Here is a 26,819-nt window from a genome sequence, read left to right on the forward strand (position 1 = left end):
ATGACAACTCTTGTTCCAGCAACCCTCTCCTTCCTTCTCCTCTGGACCCTGCCGGGGCAGGTCCTCCTCAGGTGAGCTGAGTGGGGGTAAGAAGGAGATGCATGCAAATACTGGCCGGGGGTAGCAGGGGCTCTGGCACAGTTTCCTTGAAGTTTACAAAAAGCCCACAGTCTGGAAGGCTCCAGGGGAGGACACACCCTCCCCCAGTCAGATCCCAGGAGACTTTCATAAAGGATGTCAAAGCTCCAGAGCAGGTGGGAAGGCTTCTGCATGGGTGAGACTTTCCTGGGCCAAGGTAGGGGCTAGGGAGTGAGCCCCAGAACAGAAGCCATCTGTCCTGTCATGCAACCCTATCTCCCTACCACCTTGGCCACACGTTCCTCAGATCCTTAAAAATGACACCAACATCTGCCAGCTGTTCACCCAAGAGACTTCAAGGAGTAAGGATTTTCCCAAAAACACATCACAATGATGTTGGCTGAACAAACCTTGGCCCTCTGCAGTCACCTTACCCTGCCCAGGGGCGAACCTGTCTGCTCGCTGTCCCTGGAGGGGCACTAAGTGGCCATCATTTCCTGGGTTTGGGGGCAAGACATGCTTTGGGCTCCTTGTAAATGGCCTTCTACCCATTCTCACTTTCTCATTAGACCAGGAGCCATTCTAGGTGGATAGGGTGAGCTGAGGAGGAAAGATGGCTGTGCCTTAGGCTGAACTGGTCAGAAGAATGCCTCCCAAGGTGGAGGCAGGTGAGTGCCACCGCAATATCGTCCTCCTCCTCTTCGTTCAAAGAGCACGCCAAGGTCTGCTTGCCTCTGAGGAGCCTCCTGCCTCACTGCTGGCAGACACATTAGGGGGCAATCAGGCAGGGATGCAGTGGGGGGGGGGCAGTGATAAACTTCTTCAGAGTGAAAAGCAGCCCGAAATGCAATGGCAGCTCAGCTGGAGTTGATACGAGGATGCAGGCAGAAGGGGGCGCCCAGCTGACGCTTGCTGGCCCTGCTGGAGGGGAAGTTGCCTCAAGGCCCAAACTTTGGTGGTAGCATTCCCACTTGAGTGATTGGAGCAAGGCAGGCCCTTAGGAAATCTTGAGACCAAATCCTTCATTGTATTTATGGAAACTGAGGCCTAGAGAGGGCAAGTGACCTGGCCAAGGTCACTTAAGTACCCAGCAGCAGAATCAGCGTTCTCCCCTTACCCCATCCCAAGGCCTTCCATGAGAAAGATTTTCAGCTCTGGAACCTCCCTAGTCCTGCCAGTGTCTGGAACTTTCCAGGAATGAAAGGGAGCAAGGAGAGGCCGCATACGGTGACTCTGCTTTCAGGTCTGCAGACAAGGTAACCCTGGTCCTGAGTGGGGGCGGCCAGAGCAGGTGGCCTAAGCAGGCTCTGAAAACCCAAGGAGGCGGGTGGTGGTGCTGGTGCAAGCAGAAGTGCGTGGCTTCACCATGGGGCGTCCACACTGGCCAGGTGCTGCTGCTGGCTGCTTGTCACCTGCCTGCCGAGAGGCCACGTGGCCCTGCAGGTGGAGCAGCCAGACCCTTGCCACTGTCCTCAACCTCACTTCTCATTTTGCAAGTGGGCACCTAGAAACCCATCTCCTAATCCTCCTGCCTGATGGAGAGATCAGCCAAAGTGGGGAGGGAACGAGGGAGGAGAGGGTCTGTGATAAAGGCAGAGTACAACAGATCTCAGTTATTAATTCTTTATCTCTCCTGTCCAGGGTGGCCTTGGCAAAAGAAGTCAAATCTGGGACCAAGGTGTCCCAGCCCATGTCCCCCTCTGATTTCCTGGACAAGCTTATGGGGCGAACATCTGGATATGATGCCAGGATTAGGCCCAATTTTAAAGGTAAGAATCATTCATCCTACAGAATACCCTTCCCTCCCCACTTCTTTTGGGGACATACTGCCGAGCTAGCCTCCATTGCCTACCTCAGGGCCAGGAGGCTGGAGGTACAGGGCTGGCTCTCACAGCTCAGAAGGAGTGTCCCCTCCCCATCACCCATGGGCCTGTGTGCCAGGCACTGCCTTCTCCCAGCAGTACCCTAACCTCAAGCTCAGGGAGAGAGTCTTGGAAATTTCTCCCAGATTCCTGGAATGCCCTGCCAATATGGCTGTGCTTTGCTACTCTTAGGCCCACCTGTGAACGTGACCTGCAACATCTTCATCAACAGTTTCAGCTCCATCACCGAGACTACCATGGTAAAGTATTGCCCTGCTCCCGCTTCCACTCTGGTGTGAATGGGTGAAGCCCAGCAGATAGCAAGACTTTCCTCCCTCTGCCATCCTCTCCCTGTTTCAGGGTCATGGCTAAAGCCATGGGATGTCCAAAGTCGGTCACTAGGAGTTTATCTTTCCCCAGCCCAGGGTTTTAGTGGCTAAAGGCAGACTAGCCTAAGCAGCAGATGGTCCAGTTTGGCAGGTAGCTTGATGCATAGCATCAAGGCTTGGAAATCAGATAAACCTGCGTTCAAACCCTGACTCTACCATCTCTTAGGCAGGTTACTCAAATCTCTCTTTGTCTCAGTTTCCTCATCTGTAAAATGGGGATCTTAACAGCACCCTCATCTCAGGGTTGACATGAGATTTAAATGAGATGATGCATATGAAGAAAGCACTTAGCAGAGAGCCTGGCACACAGTAAGTGTTTAATAAATGTCTTTTCCCTTCCCTTCTTTGCCATGTCAGCCCAAAGCAGGCTCCTTCTACAGTGGAAAATGCCCACTGCCCCTGAAATGTGCTCTCAGCATTTCCTCCTCATGGCCCTCCTGCCCAGGTAGGCTTGCTAGGCCCCTGCAATAGCACTGCCTCTGATGGGCCCATCTCTGTTCAGGACTACCGGGTGAATGTCTTCTTGCGGCAGCAGTGGAATGACCCACGCCTGGCCTACCGAGAATATCCTGATGACTCGCTGGACCTCGATCCCTCCATGCTGGACTCTATTTGGAAGCCAGATCTGTTCTTTGCCAATGAGAAAGGGGCCAATTTTCATGAGGTGACCACAGACAACAAATTGCTGCGCATCTTCAAGAATGGAAATGTGCTCTACAGCATCAGGTGCAGCTGGCGTACAGCCAGGAGAGCTCGGGGCAAGGGGTAGAGGCTGAGGGGTGGGCGGAGGGTTCCCTGTGCTGTGCTGAGGCCCAGTAAGCCAGCCTAACTTCTTTCTTACTGTCCCTGCCAGGCTGACTCTCATTTTATCCTGCCCAATGGACCTGAAGAACTTCCCCATGGATATCCAGACCTGCACGATGCAGCTGGAAAGCTGTAAGTGTCCCTAGAAAGTCATAGAGTGAGGCCTGAGATACCAGCTAGTTAACCCCATGCCATGATATTCCAGACAGGATAAGGGCAGCCCAGAGTGGGGATGAACTTCCCCGAGCACACACAGTGAGCTCTTGGCACAGGTGAGACTAGAAGCCAGGGCTTGCTAACACTCAGCCCAGTGTGCTTTTCCATCCCTTCGCTATTGGCAGGTCTGGCTGCCCCACAGGGCTGGGGAATGGGAAGGCTCCAGCCTTACATACAAATGTGCTTATGCTGGATATGGAGGGTCATTTGAGGGGTACCTCCTCTGTCCAGATATAATTTCCGTCTCACAGTGCCTGAAGTAATTCTACCTTTACTTCCCCTGAGTTAAGACATTCAAGATGCCTATAAAAATCCAGAGTTGGCAGGGAAGGGGGGAGTCTTTGAACCCTGATTCCTTGTGAACACATAATTTTTTTAACTGAAGTATAGTTACAATGTTGTGTTAATTTCAGGTGTACAGCAAAATAATTCGGATATATATATATATATATATATATATATATATATTCTTTTTCGGATTCTTTTCCATTATAGGTTATTACAAGATATTGAATATAGTTCCCTGTGCTACACAGTTGGTCCTTGTTGTTTATCTATTTTACATATAGTACTATGTACAGATGGCTTTTGTAGAGAGGTGGGAGAGGACAGTTCTAGGCATAGGACAGTGCCCAGGATAGCAAGGTCAGCCAAGGGCTACCAAGGGCAGGGGGTGCCAACCTGCAGAGGCTGCCCTAAGTGCAGAGAAGCTAAAGGATAGCAAGGCTGGACCATCGCCCATGTCCATTCCTTTGCCATCTCCTGGACAAGTGAGACTGTGAGATCAGGAGATATCCATTTGATCCTCAAAGAAGAAGTCTTGTCAGGCTGTTTCCAACATATAATAACAGTAATGGATAGAATATGTCCTATGTGGTCAGCTTTTTAGAGTTCATAAACCACCTTCACATCCAGGTCCTCATTACCCCCTCTGAAAAGTAGGTGGAGCATTTTACAGAAGGGGAAGTGACTTGCCCAAAGTCACAAAGCTACTCTGGGCCAAGGCCCTACACTGGACATCCATGAGCCTTGGTGTTTCTGCTCCCATTTCTACCCAACGTGTGAGTATAGTCACCTACGTGGCAAGAGCCTTCACGAACTACTAGCTATCTGTGAGCAACTTGGTATTTTCAATGTTAGCTCCCAATTTGCCCCAGGTCAGGACTCTGACTGGGAGTCTGTGGTATGCACATTGTCCCATGCATGACTGGCAAGATATAAATAGCTCTTTCCTCCCTGGAGTGAGGTGGCAGAAGCCCCAGCTCTGAGGCTGGCTCAGCTCAAGACGTGGTCGGTACACATGCTTACTCCCCTGGGTTTGAGATGGGGCAGGAGGTTCCCAGCTGGTTTCCTTGACATCTTTCCAAGCCTTTTGATGTGCTTTCTAGGTCTGCCAGAATAATTTCTCTTTGGGCCTTTCTAAAGCTTGAGAACTAGGTAGGAGAGGAATCTTTCTGATTTACCCACTTAGGCTGGGCCCATGAGGCAATTGACCCTCTTCCGAATGGTTTTCCTTTCCAAGATGAGCATGAAACTCCTAAAACCCAGGGCTTATTCCTCATTTGTTCTTTCCTGCCAGTTCTAACCCTCTCCCTGCCCCCGTCCAACCACCACACTCTGCAGTCCTCTGCCATCTCTGTCACTTTCAGTTGGCTACACCATGAATGACCTCGTGTTTGAGTGGCTGGAAGATTCTCCTGCTGTCCAAGTGGCTGAGGGGTTGACTCTGCCCCAGTTTACCTTGCGGGATGAGAAGGATCTAGGCTATTGTACCAAGCGCTACAACACAGGTAAAAATCCAAGATCTTTACTGGCTGTGGGCCACAAGAGGGCCTCCAGATGGGAGGGAAAGGGGCAAGGCAGCTAGCCTCTACTGAAGGTCCAATCTGTACCAGATGTGGCGCTAAGTGCTTCATATGACTTATCTCATTATGGTAGGGGTGATCAGCCCCATTTCTCAGAAAGAGAAAACTGAGGTTCTAAGAAGTTGAATCAGTTGGCCAAGTCACACAGCTAGTAAATGGCTGATTTAGAATTCAAATCCAGACCTGTCTAATGCCAAAGCCCTTGTTCTTGTCCCTATCACACGCTGCAGAGCAAATGGTCCTGTGCCAGTGAGTGGCAGGAGTGTTCCACCTGTCCTGGGGCCAACTTCACGTGGAAAGTGGGGAATCTACATCTGGGAGTAGTCAATGAGTTCACTGAACCAGGAGAGAAGAGAATTCAGGTCACCAGCTGGCTTACCGTCCACACCTCCTACCACTGTCCCCACTGCTCAACTCTCATGAATTGGCTTGGTTTCCCAGGTGTGAAAAGCATGCCAGGAAATGGAGAGGAGCTGGTTTTCCAGCCTGAACGTCTGTCCCCTGCAGCTTCCCTAATCGCTGCTAGCTCCTCATTTCCCCTGGCAATTCGGCTGTGAAGAGCTATGACCCTGAGATAGAGGCCACAAGCTGAAGAGGGGAGATCACACTCCAATGGTGTGCTGATATGCTTTCGGTGCAGCCCTATGAATTTGTGTGTGAATGTGGAGGTGCAGGTAGCTGGGGAGACGAATGAGCCACTGAATTTAGAAAATGCAGGTGTGAGTGGAAATTGGTATAACCTTTTTTAGGGGAAAAAACTTGCATTTTGTATATAGACTGGTGGGTTTTAAATTTTGGTATGCATTATATTTCCCTGGGGAGCCTGTTAAAATATTGATTCCTGGGTTCTGCCTCTCAGAGATTCTGATTACATGCACTTGGAGTGATGCCCAGAAATCTGTGTTTGAACAAGCATCCCGAGGATTCTGATGCAGATGGTCCAGGGGGCACGCTAAGAAACTTTAGTCTGGAAGCTAAATTTGTTTCCCTACCTGTTGATCCAGGAATTCCACTGCCTGGAATTTATTATGAGGAAATATTCCAAAATATCATATTGACTTTAGACCCCAAGAGGGTTCCTGGGTCACTGTTTATACTAGCAAAAACTTGGAACTGCTCTAAATATCCACCAATAGGGTGGAAGTTAAGTAAATTACATAGCGCATCTGCTTGGTGGGATATTATCCAGACGTTTAAAAAGAATGCTTGCAAGGTGCTTATATCAACATGGGAAACTTCAAGTGGAAAACGGTAAGATTCAAAGTTGTATACACAGAATGATTCTACTGTGATGAAAGAAACAAACCAAAAGCATGTGTTTAAAAACCCTGGAAGGAAATAGCACTAAGTGTTTCTAAAGCAGTATGATACAACAGGTAAGAGCAAGTACCCTGGAGTCAGATAGAGCTGAGTTTGAATTCTGGCTGCACCATTTACTAGTTGGGTGCCCTTGAGCAACATAACTTAATCTCTTTGAGCCTCAGTATCCCTGTCTATAAAATGGGAAATAATAATTTGACCTGCCCCAAAGAGTTGCTATGGGATTCAAATGAGATAAACTATATAAAGTCAGGGCACTTAGTAGGGGCTTGACAAATGTAAGCTTATGAATATTATTATTCTTTCTCTACTTCTCACTTTCGTTCTGTGCTAAACAAGTGTTAATTTTGTCATTGAAAACAAAACTGCTATCACCAAAAAAAAAAAAAAAAAAAAGGAAGGAAGGAAAGAAAGGAAAGAAAATATGGATACCTAGCCAAAACATGTCATGGCAAGAAGCTCAGGGTGGGTGGACTCAGGGAAGAGTAAGAGATCACAGCATCACACAGCATGTCAAAGCCATAATCAGTCATTGATGAAATCACTAACCTTGAGGAATCAGACAGTCCTGTTAAGAGTAAGCCTAGGCCAGAATAAAATAATAATATACACATCCTCTGTTCTTTGCTTTGGTTAGCCTAAGCGTCTGCTGCCAGAAGCTCTGAGCTAGTGTTTTCTTAGCCTTGGGGATGGAAAGCAGGGTAAAATGAAGATGGCTGGCAGAGGAGGCGAGCATTGGCACATGTGCCTGGGGCCAATGCACTTTTTCTGGGTGGAATAGAATGCTGCTGCCAGATGCTTTCTGGGAACCCGCTGCCTGCTGTCCAGAGCTGGTCTCTGTTAGACATTGTTTCCAGATGTTTGCTATCCTGCTCTTACTTGCTTAAGACACAGGCAGTGTTTATCTCAGTGAATCATTGCCAGAGAGCTTCAAGGGTCCCAGCACGAACAAGCTAGGCTGCTGAGATTTGAGTGGAGTCTAAGCTCATTTTGTTAATCATGATAATAGTACCAGCTACCTACTGTGCTCAACACCTCAAATACATGATCTCATTTAATTCCTACAACTGCCCAATGATGGAGTTGATATTGTTGTTACTCTATTTTACAGGCAAGGAAACTGAAGCTTTAAAAGCTTAGGTGTTTTGCCTGAGGTCACACAGCTAGTGAGTGGAAGGTTCAGGATTCAAACCCATAGAGTCTGGCTCTGGAGCCCTCCCACCCTTAATCCTCTTGCAGTGCTGTCACGGGGAAGGCCTTCTGCTGGCAACTAAAGTGCTGGGAGCAAGAGGTCAAGTCCCCAGTGGCTTCTCTGAGAGTTTCCTCAAAACATGCATCTGGTGCTCCCTGGGGCCATTTCGAAAGGCTCATTTATTGGCGCAGGTTAGGTGCCCAGAGGCTGACCCACAGAAATAGAGCTGCCCTTGTCCTGCCTCTCAGGCTCAGCTGCAGGCTGGCGACCTGGGGCCTGATACCTCACCTCTTTCCTTGCAGGGAAATTCACCTGCATCGAGGTAAAGTTTCACCTGGAACGACAGATGGGCTACTATCTGATTCAGATGTATATCCCCAGCCTACTCATCGTCATCCTGTCCTGGGTCTCCTTCTGGATCAACATGGATGCTGCCCCTGCCCGGGTGGGCCTAGGCATCACCACTGTGCTCACAATGACAACTCAGAGCTCTGGCTCCCGGACCTCTTTGCCTAAGGTGAAGAGACATGCAAGGGAACTTGCTTGCCATAGAGCTCCCCATTTCCCATTCATCCCCTGTTCCCTCCTGCTGACTATTTTCCTTGGATTTAAGGTAGAGAAGAGCCATCGAGCAAGAGCAGGTGGCCTGCATTCTCTTCCCCCAGAACATACCGCTAATAACGTTGCCAACAGTGTGGAGGCTGGGGTTGCAGATGCTGTCTGGCTGGGGAACGAGTAGAGACAGTGCTGACTTACTTTGACTTTCATCAGGAAATACTAGCATGTCCAAGATTAAAAGACGCTTAGCAAGTAGAAAGTCCCACTCCCTCATGGTACAGATGAGGGCATTGCAGCCCAGAGAGATAGAATGACTTTCTCAAGGTCATCCTTCACAAGAAACAATCAAACAATCCGACATCTGTTTCTTGCTATGTCGGAAATCGGATACTATTACAAAAAACTCTAGAGACAATGTCCCATCTTTTGGGGTGAGAAAACTTTGAGGTAGCAAATAGCAATGAAAGTCAGTAGACTCTGATCACCTAGGGCCTGGTGATATTTTGATTATGCAGAGAGATTTGTGCTGATGGAACTGGGCCTAGGTTCTCCCTGCCTCATGTCTTCATGTGCGGAATTTAGAGGTCGTCACCTCAATGTCCTTACAGTCAGCAAGGCTCTGAGAAAATCAGGGAGCAAACTCATTCATTCATTCAATAAATATTTACTGAGCATGTACTATGTACCAGGCACTGTACTAGGCCATGGAGAAATAATGGGAAACCAAAACAACACAGCTTTTGCAGATCTTCCAGTGAATATATTCCCTCTTGCTCTGTATTGATGGAAACCAGGCCCTGTGATCGCCCATCTCCCAGTGTTTATTTTTAAGAAGATTTTTACTGGGGACTTAAACAGGGGGTAATCCAGACACCCAGAGTTAATTTACAAATTTGCTATATAGTGGGGAGGTGGGGGTGGGGGTAATAGTGGTTAAGAGTAACAGAATAGAGTCAGGTAGATTTTGATTTAAGTCCCTGCCTTGTCATTTACTAATGGTGATCTTAGGTAAAGACCTTAATGTCTCAGTCTCCTCACCTGTAATATGGAAATATTACCTCTTCCATAGGGTTATTGCAAGTAATAAATAAGATAATGTATTAACACAGAGAACAGTGTTTGCCACATAATAACCACTCAATAAATGTTAACTATTGTTATAATTATTAGGAGTCTAGGTGGAAAGAACTGGGTGGTAGACCTAGGCCTAAAGCAGCTGGTGGTGTTTCCAATCATTTTTGAGTCACCAGAAAACCTTTGAGGTGGTCCTAAGCCCTCTGGGGATAAATAGTGACAAAACTCAGATTAAGATCTAATGTCCTGGGCTTCCCTGGTGGGGCAGTGGTTGGGGGTCCGCCTGCCGGTGCGGGGGGTGCGGGTTCATGCCCCGGTCCGGGAGGATCCCGCATGCCGTGGAGCGGCTGGACCCGTGGGCCATGGCCGCTGGGCCTGCGCGTCTGGAGCCTGTGCTCCGCGGCAGGAGAGGCCGCAGCAGAGAGAGGCCCACGTACCGCAAAAAAAAAAAAAAAAAAAAAAAAAAAAAAAAAAAAGATCTAATGTTCTAGGGGAAGTTGTCAGAGATCACTTCCTATACAAGCATACTTCTTTTTATTGCACTTCGCTTTATTGCACATAGCAGATACTGCGTTTTTTAACGACTTGAAGGTTTGTGGCAACTCTGCATTGTCAGATGGTGCTTAGCATTTTTTTAGCAAAAAGTATTTTTTAATTAAGGTATACACATTGTTTTTTTAGACATAACGCTATTACACACTAGAGACTACAGTGTAGTGTAAACATAACTTTTATATGCACTGGGAAACCAAAAGATTTGTGTGATTCGCTTTATTGCAATATCTGCTTTATTGCAGTGATCTGGAACTGAACCCACAATATCTCTGAGGTAGGCCTGTAAATGTATTTCCTAAATGGACAAGGATATTGAAGAGGCTCTGAGAGGCATACTGGGATTAGGCGAGGGCTACAGGGCCAGGTGGAGCTGCAGTAGTGGCCTTGTATGAAGGCCAGAGGCAGAAAAGTAGTTCAGACCTAAGAACCCTGCCCTTGTTTATTGCCACTGCCACACAAGAAGGAGATTCTCCTCTAACTCAGGGAAATGCTGCAATTTATGCCCTATTCTTGCTGAGAGAACTTCTTCCTCCAGTCCCCTCCTGTGAGCAAGCACAATCCATCTGCTCCCAGGAATCACTTCGTTTTCTCTTATGGAAAAAATGGACTTTGTTGGAGGATTGTTTGATTTGGTTTGATTTGGGGTGCGGGTTGTAGTATTTGATGCCTTATCAGATTTTGATGACCTTTTCTTTTTACGTATATATATTTTTATTGAAGTATAGTTGATTTACAATGTTGTGTCAATCTCTGCTGTACAGCAAAGTGACTCAGTTATACACATAGAGACATTCTTTTTTCATATTCTTTTCCATTATGGTTTATCACAGGATATTGTATGTAGTTCCCTGTGCTATACAGTACGACCTTGTTTTTTATCCATTCTATATATACCAGTTTACATCTGCTAATCCCAAACTCCCAGTCCTTCCCTTCCCCACCCCACCTCCCCTTTGGCAACCACAAGTCTGTTCTCTATGTTGGGGACCATTTCTTGGCCTCATTGGCCAAGAAGCAAAATATGTAGGCATGCACCCCGAACTAAATAGTTTCATTGGCCAGCCCCACAGAGCAAGGGACTAAGTCAGGGAACTTCCACTCACTCTTGAGTTTCTGCAACATTAGATTTTATGGGAACCCCAAGGAAAAAGGTAGTGCCAGGTCAGGGGTTTCTGAAAGCCACAGCAATTCCACCCCCAGTACAACCCTAGTGTCCAGGATGAGAGCAGCAGAGGCTCGCTTTGTAAGGGAACTCAGCTGGGATGGCCATTCCCCATGCTCCTGGAAGCCACTCCTTCTTTGCCTTTATGAGGGCTAGGGCTCTCAAAGGCACCCATGGCTGTCTCTTTGCCAGGTTCTTGATCTACACAACTGCAGGTGGCTCAGTGCATAATGGAAGGGTTAAATGGAAGTTTCTACCAGACACTGACAGATTAGACCTAAAGTTTCAGTGGGCAGGAGGGACCCAATTCTTTCAAAATCTTGTAATCTAAATGGCTCACAGCGCTTGGGGCAAGTAGTAACAAGGAGGGCCAAGAGAGCAAACAGAAGCCAGCAGAGACAAATACGAACTATCCATCCACTCATTAATTCAAAAGATACTTACTATGTGCCAGGCACTCAGCTAGGCACAGTGAACACGATGGAAACAGTCCCTGCCACTGAAGAGCTCACAGTCTAGTGAAGGAAATAGCCAGATATATTTGATGGATGCTAAGAAGGTGTAGGTAACCTGAGCACATACAGCAGGGGCAACCAACCTAAACTAGGATGATTAGGGAAGACTTCTCAGAGGATACGGTATCTGAAGTGAACGTTTAAGTAAAAGTTATCGAGGTAAAGGAGAGATACAGAGAGAGATTATCTCCTTGGGAGACAACTGAAATTGATCATCATGGCAGGGTCATAGATTGCAAGGGGCGAGACAAGGCTGAAGTAGTAGGCAGGGGCTAGATGTCATGCTAAGGGGAGCATTGACTGTATCAGAAGGATAATGGAGAACGACTGAAGGGTTGTAAGCAGAGGAGTGATATGATCAGACTTACATTTTCAAAACAAAATTCTAGCTGCTGTTTGGAGAACAGATTGCAGGTGGCAAGCGTAGATGCAGGGAGACCATTTAGGAGATTGTTGCACTCCTTCAGATGAGCCAGGGTAGCAAGTGGATGGATTCCACAGATATTTAAGGTGTATTGTTGACACATGTATTGTTAACAAGACTTTCTTTCTGCTGCTTGAGGTGTCCTTTTCTTCTGATGGTCCAAAGTCCTTAGTGGACCTCCCTTGTCATTACCTCATTAAGGATTTTTGTAGCACTTAACATCCCTGGGGGCACAGTGGGACTGGGAGATGGTGAATGAAATAGGATGACCTCTTAGTAGGTGGCAAAGTGGAAACACCAAGGGATGCTTAATCAGGGTTGCCTAGCAACCCACCACTACCATCTCAGTGGAACTGCCTTAAAAGAAAAAGAGCAGGGTTTCTCAATCTTTTTTTTTTTACACACACTCACTGTACTTTATTTTTACAAGAGTAAATAAACTGAAACCAAGCATTGTAAATGGATGACCACAACAAAAGCAACAATGATTGCAATTACCAAACATGAAACACACTCATACTAGGTCATAATATTGACATTCAGTCCAGTAATCCTCCACTGTTAACAGCTCCTTTACTTTGCAGTGAAACTTGATTTGTATATTTTTGCCTCTGAGTCCTTGTGGGATTTTTTTTTATTCAAAAAGAAAGTCACAAAAATTATAATCATCCTCATCAGTTCACTCAGTCCCATGCAATTAATTTTTTTTTCATCTTCATATTTTGTTAGCACTTTTATGAATCCATCAGTTTTCCATTAGAGTTCTGAAAATGCTTATTCATTCAGTTCGGCAGTATAGTCAGTTACCAGAAACCTGTACCTGTCAGAGTCTTTTCCATGAATTCCTTGAAGATGAAACCCTTTTATAGGAACATCTTTGCAAAGGCAACAGAGTACACCCAGAACTGTCTGTAAATGACAAAAGACTTAAAAATGACCACGGTTAAAGATTTGATGAAAGTTCATAATAATGCAATTGATAAGGAAATTTAGCTATTTCTGAGATATACATTTTAAAGTAATAACTAGAATTATGACTTATAACATTATACCAGAACATATAAAATTTTTAGAAATTTCATATAATGTCTGAAACATTTATATTAACATATTTCCATACAAATAACCCAAAGAAAGTTTAGTATTAGTTGTTTTTTGTTTGTTTGTTTGTTTATACAGCAGGTTCTTATTAGTCATCAATTTTATACACATCACTGTATACATGTCAATCCAATCGCCCGATTCAGCACACCACCATCCCCACCCCACCGCAGTTTTCCCCCCTTGGTGTCCATACGTTTGTTCCCTACATCTGTGTCTCAACTTCTGCCCTGCAAACCAGTTCATCTGTACCATTTTTCTAGGTTCCACATACATGCATTAATATACGATATTTGTTTTTCTCTTTCTGACTTACTTCACTCTGTATGACAGTCTCTAGGTCCATCCACATCTCTACAAATGACCCAATTTTGTTCCTTTTTATGGCTGAGTAATATTCCATTGTATATATGTACCACATCTTCTTTATCTATTCCTCTGTCGGTGGACATTTAGGTTGCTTCCATGTCGTGGCTATTGTAAATAATGCTGCAATGAACATTGAGGTGCATGTGTCTTTTTGAATTATGGTGCTCTCTGGGTATATGCCCAATAGTGGGATTGCTGGATCATATGGAAATTCTATTTTTAGTTTTTTAAGGAACCTCCATACTGTTCTCCATAGTGGCTGTATCAATTTACCTTCCCACCAACAGGGCAAGAGGGTTCCCTTTTCTCCACACCTTCTCCAGCATTTGTTGTTTGTAGATTTTCTGATGATGCCCATTCTAACTGGTGTGAGGTGATACCTCATTGTAGTTTTGATTTGCATTTCTCTAATAATTAGTGATGTTGAACAGCTTTTCATGTGCTTCTTGGCCATCTGTATGTCTTCTTTGGAGAAATGTCTATTTAGGTCTTCTGCCCATTTTTGGATTGGGTTGTTTGTTTTCTTAATATTGAGCTGCATGAGCTGTTTATATATTTTGGAGATTAATTCTTTGTCCGTTGATTCCTTTGCAAATATTTTCTCCCATTCTGAGGGTTGTCTTTTCGTCTTGTTTATGGTTTCCTTTGCTGTGCAAAAGCTTTTAAGTTTCATTATGTCCCATTTGTTTATTTTTGTTTTTATTTCCATTACTCTAGGAGGTGGGTCAGAAATGATCTTGCAGTGATTTATGTCAAAGAGTGTTCTTCCTATGTTTTCCTCTAAGAGTTTTATAGTGTCTGGTCTTACATTTAGGTCTCGAATCCATTTTGAGCTTATTTTTGTGTATGATGTTAGGGAGTGTTCTAATTTCATTCTTTTACATGTAGCTGTCCAATTTTCCCAGCACCACTTATTGAAGAGACTGTCTTTTCTCCATTGTATATCTTTCCCTCCTTTGTCATAGATTAGTTGACCATAGGTCCATGGGTTTATCTCTGGGCTTTCTATCTTGTTCCATTGATCTATGTTTTTGTGCCAGTACCATATTTTCTTGATTACTGTAGCTTTGTAGTATAGTCTGAAGTCAGGGAGTCTGATTCCTCCAGCTCCATTTTTTTCCCTCAAGACTGCTTTGGCTATTCGGGGTCTTTTGTGTCTCCATACAAATTTTAAGATGATTTGTTCTAGTTCCGTAAAAAATGCCATTGGTAATTTGAAAAGGATTGCATTGAATCTGTAGATTGCGCTGGATAGTATAATCATTTTCACAATATTGATTCTTCCAGTCCAAGAACATGGTATATCTCTCCATCTGTTGGCATCATTTTTAATTTCTTTCATCAGTGTCTTATAGTTTTCTGCATACAGGTCTTTTGTCTCCCTAGGTACGTTTATTCCTAGGTACTTTGTTCTTTTTGTTGCAATGGTAAATGGGAGTGTTTCCATAATTTCTCTTTCAGATTTTTCATCATTAGTGTATAGGAATGCAAGATTTCTGGGCATTAATTTTGTATCCTGCAACTTTACCAAATTCATTGATTAGCCCTAGTAGTTTTCTGGTGGCATTTTTAGGATTCTCTATGTATAGTATCATGTCATCTGCAAACAGTGACAGTTTTACTTCTTCTTTTCCAATTTGTATTCCTTTTATTTCATTTTCTTCTCTGATTGCTGTGGCTACGACTTCCAAAGCTATGTTGAATAATAGTGGAGAGAATGGACATCCTTGTCTCGTTCCTGATCTTAGAGGAAATGCTTTCAGGTTTTCACCATTGAGAATGATGTTTGCTGTGGATTTGTCGTTATGGCCTTTATTATGTTGAGGTAGGTTCCCTCTGTGCCCACTTTCTGGAGAGTTTTTATCATAAATAGGTGTTGAATTTTGTCAAATCTTTTTCTGCATCTATTGAGATGATCATATGGTTTTTCTCCTTCCATTTGTTAATATGGTGTATCATATTGATTGATTTGTGTATATTGAAGAATCCTTGCATTCCTGGGATAAATCCCACTTGATCATGGTGTATGATCCTTTTAATGTGTTGTTGGATTCTGTTTGCTAGTATTTTGTTGAGGATTTTTGCATCTATATTCATCAGTGATATTGGTCAGTAATTTTCTTTTTTTGTAGTATCTTTGTGCGGTTTTGGTATCAGGGTGATGGTGGCCTCATAGAATGAGTTTGGGAGTGTTCCTTCCTCTGCAATTTTTTTTGGAAGAGTTTGAGAAGGATGGGTGTTAGCTCTTCTCTAAATGTTTGATAGAATTCACCTGTGAGAAGCCATCTGGTCCTGGACTTTTGTTTGTTGGAAGATTGTTAATCACAGTTTCAATTTTGTTACTTGTGATTGGTCTGTTCATATTTTCTGTTTCTTCCTGGTTCAGTCTTGGAAGGTTATACCTTTCTAAGAATTTGTCCATTTCTTCCAGGTTGTCCATTTTATTGGCATAGAGTTGCTTGTAGTAGTCTCTTAGGATGCTTTGTATTTCTGCGGTGTCTGTTGTAACTTCTCCTTTTTCATTTCTAATTTTATTGATTTGAGTTCTCTCCCTCTTTTTCTGGATTAGTCTGGCTAATGGTTTATCAGTTTTGTTTATCTTCTCAAAGAACCAGCTTTTAGTTTTATTGACCTTTGCTATTGTTTTCTTTGTTTCTATTTCATTTATTTCTGCTCTGATCTTTATGATTTCTTTCCTTCTGCTAAGTTTGGGTTTTGTTGGTTCTTCTTTCTCTAGTTACTTTAGGTGTAAGGTTAGATTGTTTACTTGAGATTTTTCTTGTTTCTTGAAGTAGGCTTGTATAGCTATAAACTTCCCTCTTAGAACTGCTTTTGCTGCATCCCCATAGGTTTTGGATCGTTGTGTCTTCATTGTCATTTGTCTCTAGGTATTTTTTGATTTCCTCTTTGATTTCTTCAGTGATCTCTTGGTTGTTTAGTAACGTATTGTTTAGCCTCCATGTGTTTGTGTTTTTTACGTTTTTTTCCCTGTAATTCATTTCTAATCTCATAGCGTTGTGGTCAGAAAAGATGCTTGATATGATTTCAATTTTCTTAAATTTACTGAGGCTTGATTTGTGACCCAAGATGTGATTTATCCTGGAGAATGTTCCGTGTGCACTTGAGAAGAAAGTGTAATCTGCTGTTTTTGGATGGAATGTCCTATAAATATCAAGTAAATCTATCTGGTCTAATGTGTCACTTAAAGCTTCTGTTTCCTTATTTATTTTCATTTTGGATGATCTGTCCATTGGTGTAAGTGAGGTGTTAAAGTCCCCAACTATTATTGTGTTACTGTCGATTTCCTCTTTTATAGCTGTTAGCAGTTGCCTTATGTATTGAGGTGCTCCTATGTTGTGTGCATATATATTTATAATTGTTGTATCTTCTTGGATTGATTCCTCGATCATTATGTAGTGTCCTTGTCTGTTGTAACATTCTTTATTTTAAAGTCTATTTTATCTGAGTATAGCTACTCCAGCTTTCTTTTGATTTCCATTTGCATGGAATATCTTTTTCCATCCCCTCACTTTCAGTCTGTATGTGTCCCTAGGTCTGAAGTGGGTCTCTTGTAGACAGCATATATATGGGTCTTGTTTTTGTATCCATTCAGCAAACCTGTGTCTTTTGGTTGGAGCATTTAATCCATTCATTTTTAAGGTAATTATCAATATGTATTTTCCTATGACCATTTTCTTAATTGTTTTGGGTTTGTTTTTGTAGATCCTTTTCTTCTGTTGTGTTTCCCACTTAGAGAAGTTCCTTTAGTATTTGTTGTAGAGCTGGTTTGGTGGTGCTGAATTCTCTTAGCTTTTGCTTGTCTGTAAAGCTTTTGATTTCTCCATCGAATCTGAATGAGATCCTTGCTGGGTAGTTCTTCCCTTTCATCACTTTAAGTATATCATGCCACTCCTTTCTGGCTTGTAGAGTTTCTGCTGAGAAGTCAGCTGTTAACCTTATGGGAGTTCCCTTGTATGTTATTTTTCATTTTTCCCTTGCTGCTTTCAATAATTTTTCTTTGTCTTTAATTTTTGCCAGTTTGATTACTATGTGTCTCGGCATGTTTTTCCTTGGGTTTATCATGTATGGGACTCGCTGCACTTCCTGGCTCTTTCCTTTCCCATGTTAGGGAAGTTTTCAACTATAATCTCTTCAAATATTTTCTCTGGCCCTTTCTCTCTCTCTTCTCCTTCTGGGACCCCTATAATGCGAATGTTGTTGTGTTTAATGTTGTTCCAGAAGTCTCTTATGCTGTTTTCATTTCTTTTCATTCTTTTTTCTTTACTCTGTTCTGCAGCAGTGAGCTCCACCATTCTGTCTTCCAGGTCACTTATCCATTCTTTTGCCTCAGTTATTCTGCTATTGATTCCTTCCAGTGTAGTTTTCATTTCACTTATTGTATTGTTCACCTCTGTTTGTTTGTTCTTTAATTCTTCTAAGTCTTTGTTAAACATTTCTTGCATCTTCTTGATCTTTGCCTCCATTCTTTTTTTTTTTTTTGCATTATGCAGGCCTCTCACTGTTGTGGCCTCTCCTGTTGCGGAGCACAGGTTCTGGACGTGCAGGCTCAGCGGCCATGGCTCACGGGCCTAGCTGCTCCGCGGCATGTGGGATCTTCCCGGACCGGGGCATGAACCCATGTCCCCTGCATCGGCAGGAGGACTCTCAACCAGTGTGCCACCAGGAAAGCCCCTTTGCCTCCATTCTTTTTCCGAGGTCCTAGATCATCTTCACTATCATTATTCTGAATTCTTTTTCTGGAAGGTTGCCTGTCTCCACTTCATTTAGTTGTTTTTCTGGGGTTTTATCTTGTTCCTTCATCTGGTACATAGCCCTTTGCCTTTTCATCTTGTCTATCTTTCTGTGAATGTGGTTTTTATTCCACAGGCTGCAGGACTGTAGTTCTTGCTTCTGCTGTCTGCCCTCTGGTGGATGAGGCTACCTAAGAGGCTTGTGTAAGTTTCCTGATGGGAGGGACGGGTGGTGGGTAGAGCTGACTGTTGCTCTGGTGGGCAGAGCTCAATAAAACTTTAATTCGCGGGGCTTCCCTTGTGGTGCAGTGGTTGAGAGTCCACCTGCCATTGCAGGGGACATGGGTTCATGCCCTGGTCTGGGAAGATCCCACATGCTGCGGAGTGGCTAGGCCCGTGAGCCATGGCTGTTGAGCCTGCGCGTCTGGAGCCTGTGCTCTGCAACAGGAGAGGCCATAAGAGGCCCACGTACTGCAAAAAAAAATAAAACAAAACTTTAATACGCTTGACTGTTGATGCGTGGAGCTGGGTTCCCTCCCTGTTGGTTGTTTTACCTGAGGCAACCCAACACTGGAGCCTACCTGGGCTCTTTGGTGGGGCTAATGACAGACTCTGGGAGGGCTCACGCCAAGCAGTACTTCCCAGAACCTCTGCTGCCAGTGTCCTGTCCCCACGGTGAGCCACAGCCACCCCCCGCCTCTGCAGGAGACCCTCCAACACTAGCAGGTAGGTTTGGTTCAGTCTCCTCTGGGGTCACTGCTCCTTCCCCTGGGTCCCAATACACACACTACTTTGTGTGTGCCCTCCAAGAGTGGAGTCTCTGTTTCCCCCAGTCCTGTCAAAGTCCTGCAATCAATTCCCACTAGGCTTCAAAGTCTGATTCTCTAGGATTTCCTCCTCCCGTTGCCGGACCCTCAGGTTGGGAAGCCGGACGTGGGGCTCAGAACCTTCACTCCAATGGGTGGCCTTCTATGGTATAAGTGTTCTCCAGTCTGTGAGTCACCCACCCACCAGTTATGGGATTTGATTTTACTGTGATTGCGCCCCTCCTACCGTCTCATTATGGCTTCTCCTTTGTCTTCAGATGTGGGGTATCTTTTTTGGTGAGTTCCAGTGTCTTCCTAGGGTTTCTCAATCTTAGCACTATCATCATGTTGGGTGAGATAATTTTTCTTTAATGTGTGGGTTGGGAGGGGCTGTCCTGTGCACTGTAGGATATTTAGCAGCTTCCCTGGCCTCTACCCACTAGATGCCAGTTGCCAGCACCACCCCAAAATTGTGCAACCAAAAATGTCTCCAAACATTTTGAAAGGGCCCTGGTGGGGTGGGGTTGGGGGGAGTCAGCCCTGGTTAAGAACCACTGAGGTGGAAGATTTCTCTAGTGAGACCTGCTCCTTACCTGGAGTCTGCAGCAACCTCACTGTCCAACATAGCAGAGGCTGATGAAAAAAGTTGCCTGTCATTAGTCCTACTCCTGCTGGGGAGCCCCATAAGGTGAGCTCAGCTGCTCAAAACAATGTACAGAGGTGATCTGATTGAGGAAGTGAAAGGACTTCATAAACTTGAGCTCTGGCCTCCCTTCTGGTCCCACCCAGCCACAACCCTGCTTCAGGAGAAGTGAGCATTCACTCTTCACAAGGGAAATGGGAGAGAAAAGTACAGTCATCCCTCAGTACCAGTGGGGGATTTCTTCCAGGACCCCCTGCAGATACCAAAATCAGCAGATGCTCAAGTCCCTTACATTTGGCCCTTCGTATCCTCAAACGCAGAACCCATGAATACAGAGGACTGTACTTAAAGGCTACCAAGGCAGGTAGTAGAGGAGAGCACTAAGGAATGGATAGGCGGAAGCCAGCAGTGCCTTGAAATGAGAGAAGCATCCATAGCCGGGGGTGATTTGTACACTCCATTGGGATCCCTGCCCTGTTCTGCTCTTCATTGTAAGACATGAGGCACTCACTCACCACTCAGTTCAAATCCCCACCAGGGTCTCTCACAAAGAACATCAGGAAAAAAATCACAAGGTCAAGGAAGAATAGGGTTGGAGGAAGGAAAGGAAGGACCTCCTAGTCTGATATTGATACTACAGCCTAGGTAAAGGGCAGCACCACTGAATTGAAAGCCCAGGATTCCCAAGCCCTACTGCTATCTTCTCACTGGGTAATCTTGGCTAAGATTTTTCCCCTCAAGGCCTCCAATGTCCTCATGTGTCTCACATGGGAATAACGCACCCCACCCAATTACCACCACAGCTGTGATGACCCTAGGAGAGAACAGAAGGCAAACAAATACAGCATTCATGTTCATTGCTTTTTATTGAAGGAAAAGAATCAGAAGGCAAGACTGAAAAGAATAATAAGAAGCAGAAGCAGAAGTAAGGAAAGAAGAAAGAAAGGAAAAGAAGTGTAGGGAGGAAAGGCAGATGGAAGGGGAGGGTGGAGAGGGCAGAGAGGTGGAGGATGATGGGTAGCCCGATCTCTTTGACATGGGCCTTCAGACAATGGGATATATCATGGGAAGCTTCTTTAAAAACCAGAAGAAATTCAGGATAAAACTGAAGAACAGCAGGCAGTTGATATGGGTTGGCAACTCACTGGACAGGCCATGGAAGGACTCCTGGAAAGTTGACTGCTCCATTGGTGGATGTTGCAGGTGTCCTACGTGAAGGCAATCGATATCTGGATGGCTGTGTGCCTCCTCTTCGTGTTCGCTGCCCTGCTGGAGTATGCTGCTGTCAATTTTGTCTCCCGTCAGCATAAGGAATTCATGCGACTTCGAAGAAGGCAGAGGCGCCAACGCATGGTGAGTATAACTAGGGAGGGGCCCACTTCCTTTCTCCTTTGGACTCCTTCCTCCCTACTACTCCTCCCACAAACCAAGACTTGACCTAGGCTGCAAGGACTAGACAGGCAATCAGGACCCTGGATTCTAGTCCCAAGCTGGTCACAAATAAGCTAAGTACTTTAACCTCTTTGACTCTATTTCTTTTTCTGTCCAATGGGACCTTAATTCCTGTAGGGCAGTCTAGCAGACTGATTAAGAGCATGGGCATAGTAAGCACTGAAAAAATGTTAGCCAATATTAGAACCTTGTCAAGTTAGTTAACATGAGATTGCTTTGAGAATAATTAGTGGTTGCTCCTGACTCTCCTCCCACCCAGGAGGAAGGTACCCCAAGTTGTCATATACTGTTTGGTGGTTAAGAATTCAGATCAGGCATTGTTGCCTTTCTAGGGGAGCATTATAAAAGGGTCCCCATAACTAAACTGGAATTGAAAAACCACCACTTGCCTCTACTGGCTGTTGGATTTCTTCACCTTGATCTTCATTGGGCACATCAGAGTTGTTGGGCATGAGCTGTTGTTCTCCCTCGCTCTTGTTTGTTAACCCCATTTCTTCTACAGTAGAGTGATTGCCTGGGGAAATAGAGTAGGGATTTTGTCATCATGACAACAGAGGCAGTTCTTCCTCCCCACCGTTACCCAGACCATAGGTGCTAGGTATGTTGCCATGACAACAGAGGTGCCAGGGCCACTCTCACAGAAGCCAGTGACCAATTATGAGCAAAGCTAAAAGCCTTTGCTGAGCTACATACTGGTCACTTAATCATCAGACACATAGAGCTCTGGCCTGTCTTGAGCTCTGACTCCTTGTTTTCTGCCTTATCTGGAGGCTCCAAAGCCAAGCGGCAGGCACATATGACCTCTTGGGGGAGAGGAAACAATGTTCTATCTAAGCCCACTGGCTCTAGCCTGTCGGGGCCACTCTAGCACTAAGGTTCTTCTCTCTTTTTAACATCCCACCTCCCACTTCAGCTGCTCCTGGAGTACCCTTACCATATGTCTGCACTAAAATTATCCTCCGGGATTTCATGTTCCTTGCTAAGGTCCCTTTCTGCTGAGGGCAGGGCTCCTGCCTCATCTAGTGGTTTGTCAGAATTTATCAATTCTTGCCTGGCTTCAGTCCTTGAGTTGTGTCCTGGGAAACCCGCCCTCTAGTGGATTGATCCATAACTACATCTCCTTGAGTAGGACCGATTCTTCAAGAGACCTAAAAGCCTTCGTACCCAATGCTGAGACTTAGAAAAAATATATGGACTTGGCAGAAGGGCAAGAAAAGTAGATGCACCCTTTTCTAAGCTAACTGTCCCCACCTCCTTTTTAGCTGTGTCAAGCCTGCCCGCAGGTACCAAAATCTTATCTTTATAGGGGTTTTTATCTTGATGCCTTCTCAATGCCTACCTTGGGAAAGAAGAGCAGGCTGCCAACCAGTTCCAGAGTCCTTTTGCCAGCTAGATTGCCTGTGTGGGTGTCCCGGCAACAGAAGACTGCTGCAGTTACTGTAGAGCTACTCCAGGTTGACACTAGTCCTGCCCCCTTCCCTGCACCTCTCCAACCTCCAACTGCCTACAGCCTATCCCCTCCTGGTCATGTATAGGGTGATCCTGATTTCATAATGAAGTCTGTCATAACCCGTGCTCAATACTTGCAAAGTTATAACATCAGCCTGGGCCCTGCTTAGGCACCTGGATCCTGCCTCAAAGTGGACTGGGCTTATGATTAATACAAATAAAACCTGAAAACCAAAACCTGTGCCATTAGTCCTGTCCCTTTTTGAGTTTCCTAAAGCCACTGCCATCCCAGAAGAAATGTAGCAGAATCCTAGAGGTCACTGAGCAGGTTGAAAAAGTTGATGCAGGGTTAATCCATTTCTAGAACCTCTCTCTGGGCCCTGCTGTTCCAGCTAGAGCAGCAGTTTTTAGTCTTGAGAGGAGCCCTCTTAAGGGAGAGAGAGAATCCATATGATTTTCAGGGATCCCTTAGTCAAGAACAAGTTAGGAGTATTCTAGAAGCCAGCCAGCTGTTCACCCAGCTCCAGAGTTCATTCTGTTCTTCTCAAATCTCTCCTCAACCACCCATTTCCACAGCATGGTGATCTCCTTCCATGTCACGGTCTAAAATATTGGCTTGGCCAAAAGTTCTTTCGGGTTTTTGGGCAATCCAATAGCTCAATTTTTTCCCCCAGACATTTCCACTTTGTCTTCCCAGCTAGTCTAGAAACCCCACAGGGAAGAGTCTGTCTCTCCTTTTTTATAATCTCAACAGGCCCTGGCACCAGGTTCTGGACACAGCAGCCACAGAATCTACTCCACCAACCTTTGCAGGCTGATTGGCAAGGGCTCTCTTTCAAGATGGAAAGAGAAAAAGCCTTACCATTATCAATAGAATAACTTGAGAAATGGAAGAAATTTCAAAATATTGCCAAATCCTCTCAGGCGCTTGATCCCAGAACCCTGCTTGCCTCTTTCCATCCCCCAAGACCCTCCCCCATTCTCCAATTTCCTCTCTCACTTCAATATATATCACTCAATATCTATCCCCCTTTCCCATCTCCACACCGCGCATTACCGCCCCAGCTTGGTTTTGGAATATCTTTCCTCTCTAGCTCCCCAGCCCTCCTCCCCTATAGATATCTGCCACAGAAATGTTCTATTTCAACAGCCATGGAAGCCACAAAGTGGAGTTTAAGCCTCCACTGTCCCTCACACACACACACACACACACACACACACACACACACACACACACACACGCACACACACACACACACCTCAGAATTTGTCCTAAATAGGTAATACCCAAATCCAGGATCCCCACCCTTGAATTTTAGGCCACTCATGTTTGCTCCCCCAACTACAAGTGGTGCAACATGTTAAAATTAAAAAGAGCCAAGGGTGACATTCTATTGGCCATATTTTCTCTCCTGTGTGAAATAGCTTTTTCCAGCCTTGGAATATTTCCCAATAATTCCCTTTAGATTTACTGTGATTGGAGAAAAGGGGAAATAATTAGATCTATAGAAACAGAAAGAGTAGTTGGATTCAACTTTCTCTTTCAGAGATTTTTGCAAACAAATATATTCCATGCTTGTATCCTCTGGCTGAAGAGCTGAGAGGATCAGGATGAGCAGCAGGGAACAGGGAGTCTGAGGGACTCTGAACTGGAAAGCAAAAGGAAAAATCATTTTATTTACCCCCTCATTGTTCACTTATGTGGGAGATATTTTGTTTGCCTCTAGTTCTTCATCTATAAAATGGGTCCAGCACAACCTCTCTGGTAGAAACAGTGTGAAAATGAATTACAGAATACAGATGAGGTGAGCCAAGGCCTGTGGTGACAGGTTATGTAAAGAACTTTCAGGAGAGAACTGAGGCTGCCTCACCACAACAACTCAGGGTCAAAGCACCACCACAGGAGTGAATTGCCTCTGGCCTACACGTGTACAACTCTCTTCACAAAGACTGGAAAAATCGAGGATTGAATAGCAAGGCTCTCTGGTGGGCAAACTTAGAGACACCCTTCTCTATGCCAAAGGTGCCACTCTTTCTAAAGGCCGAAGGGCATCACGCCCTTGTGCAGTGGTGGGGCAAGGAGTAATTGCTTTTCCTGCCAAGTACTCTGTAGCTAAGTTTCTCTTCTGAGTAGACTCTTCAGTCTGAGATCCTGAGAGGAGGCTGGCTTCATGAGAACAAAGCCGTTCCCTGTCCTTTACTCTGAGGCATGTGGTTCATCAGTCCATTCATTCATTCAACTAATGTCTACTGGGTGCCTATTGGATGCCAGCTCTGTGCTAGGCACTGGGGACACAGCAGTGAGCAAGACCGATGCCCTTTCCCACGTCTGTACTATGAGCCCACAGGAAGCAGAGAAAGAGGTGGGATCTGTTGATAAATCTCTGACCTAAGCTTGTCTGCCTCTGATGCCCAGTGACAGGCTAGGCCTTCTAGTGCTGTCATAATCAAGGCTCACTGGGGCCCACCACACCAACATCTCATCGATTAAACCACTTTTCAGTGGGTTACTATAGCTACAGAGATCTCATTATAAACACACTATGATGTCCTTCTAACTGCATAGCATGTGTAAAATCTACTTTTATCTACATTTTATGTATATCTGTCACATCCATTCAACATACATGTGCCTTATTCTGTTTTAGTACTGAAAGCCCTAGTCTCAGGGAGCCCTCAGCCCTGGACAAACTGAGAAGATAGTTGGCGCCATCCCACAAGGGGGCATTTCACTTCAGGTTATTTCTTACATAGCTGAAGCTTTTACTCCTGTAAACATCAATACTTTACAAAATTATAACCATCTTTGAATGAAGTATTTCTAGGTTTTGGTATATACTTACCTGTCCTCTGTCTAATTTCCAGGCTGTGAACCACTACTTCTGATGGCAGTATGTCCTTTAGAAGTAGCCAAAATTGGGCAGGTTTGGGTTATATAGAAACCAAGAGTAAATAGGCTCTGAGTGGGGCCCTGAAAGGCTCTTATATGAGTAAAGTTCTCTCTGTTAATCACTCAGGGGCTTTGGTTCTCTCTCTCTCTCTCTTTCTCTCACTCTCTCTCTCTCTCTCTCCTTTTCCCTCTCCTTTTCCCTCTCCTTTTCCCTCTCCGTCTCTCTCTAGATCTCTATCTATCTTTGTGGCCTTACCTTCTGGCTCTCAGCTGTGTTATAGCTACTTAAGATTGTCAGCTGTCATTTATTAGACAAACTTTGTGTAGTCTGCTACATTGCTTAATGCTTATATAAAAATTTACCTCTTCAGTGTTAATGTGTTCATCAGAATGCATATACTGTACATGAATGGAATGTGTATTGGGTAATAAATGTTACCCTAGAAGCACACGTATCTGCAAGAGCATGATCACCTTTACGATAATTCAGATAGCCCACTAGGTTATTTGAAACTTTTGGAATTTTCAGCTTTAAGTCAAGATAAACATTTTTGTTAAGATACTATGTACAAGCAGAATTAATTTTGCAGCTTTTGGAAGTCATTAAAGTCAAGTTCCCAAGTCTAAATATCTCAGCTGTGCTTTCTAAAGGTTTCATTGTTCTGTTTATTCTATTTATTACCGGTCAGAGATAACTTGACATTGAGATGTCCCTCTTGCGGTGAGGTGGCACTTCACTGAGTTTTAGATGGCTCTAAATGATGTTATGCATTTTAAAAAGGCCGCTCGGGGCTTATCTGCAAATGGAACCATAACATATACCATCCATACCACATATAGCTGCTTAACATACATCTATCTCATGAGTAGTTTTGTGGTCATAAAAAAACAGGCAGTGGGCCTGTGTACCCAGCCACCCTGTCTGCATAGCACCACCTGAGATATTTGTGTGGCCTGGTCTCTATTCCTCTGCCTTAGAGCTGTGACCTCAAATTCTGCCTTTTCTTCCATGTAATTCCAGGAGGAAGATATCACCCGAGAAAGTCGCCTTTATTTCCGTGGCTATGGCCTGGGCCACTGCCTGCAGGCAAGGGATGGAGGTCCAATGGAAGGTTCTGGCATTTATAGCCCCCAACCTCCAGCCCCTCTTCTAAGGGAAGGAGAAAACATGCGGAAACTCTACGTGGACCAGGCCAAGAGGATTGACACCATCTCCCGGGCTGTCTTCCCTTTCACTTTCCTCATCTTCAACATCTTCTACTGGGTTGTCTATAAAGTGCTACGGTCAGAAGATATCCACCAGGCACTATGAATAGGAGCTAAAGAGTCCAGCTGTTGGCTTCC

The 26,819-nt window shown here is 44.8% G+C and overlaps 1 protein-coding gene across 2 annotated transcripts; it reads left to right on the forward strand.

Moving 5' to 3' along the window:
• On the forward strand, positions 1-26,819 carry LOC111169547 (glycine receptor subunit alpha-4). Of its 2 annotated transcripts, XM_089904243.1 has the most exons (11): positions 1-71; position 673; positions 1,207-1,334; positions 1,720-1,847; positions 2,133-2,200; positions 2,832-3,055; positions 3,183-3,265; positions 4,999-5,139; positions 8,029-8,243; positions 20,888-21,037; positions 26,497-26,819. In XM_089904243.1, exons 1-11 carry the CDS (start codon positions 1-3, stop codon positions 26,785-26,787), a joined length of 1,500 nt encoding a protein of 499 aa, XP_089760369.1. In that variant the 3' UTR covers positions 26,788-26,819. The 2 variants fall into 2 exon arrangements, with proteins under 2 accessions (XP_089760369.1, XP_030615354.2); XM_030759494.2 differs by lacking the exons at position 673; positions 1,207-1,334.

Source organism: Delphinapterus leucas, chromosome X (genome assembly GCF_059928025.1).
Source record: "Delphinapterus leucas isolate spDelLeu-1000000601 "Yukka" chromosome X, BTC_Dleu_Yukka2, whole genome shotgun sequence".
Lineage (NCBI taxonomy): Eukaryota > Metazoa > Chordata > Mammalia > Artiodactyla > Monodontidae > Delphinapterus > Delphinapterus leucas.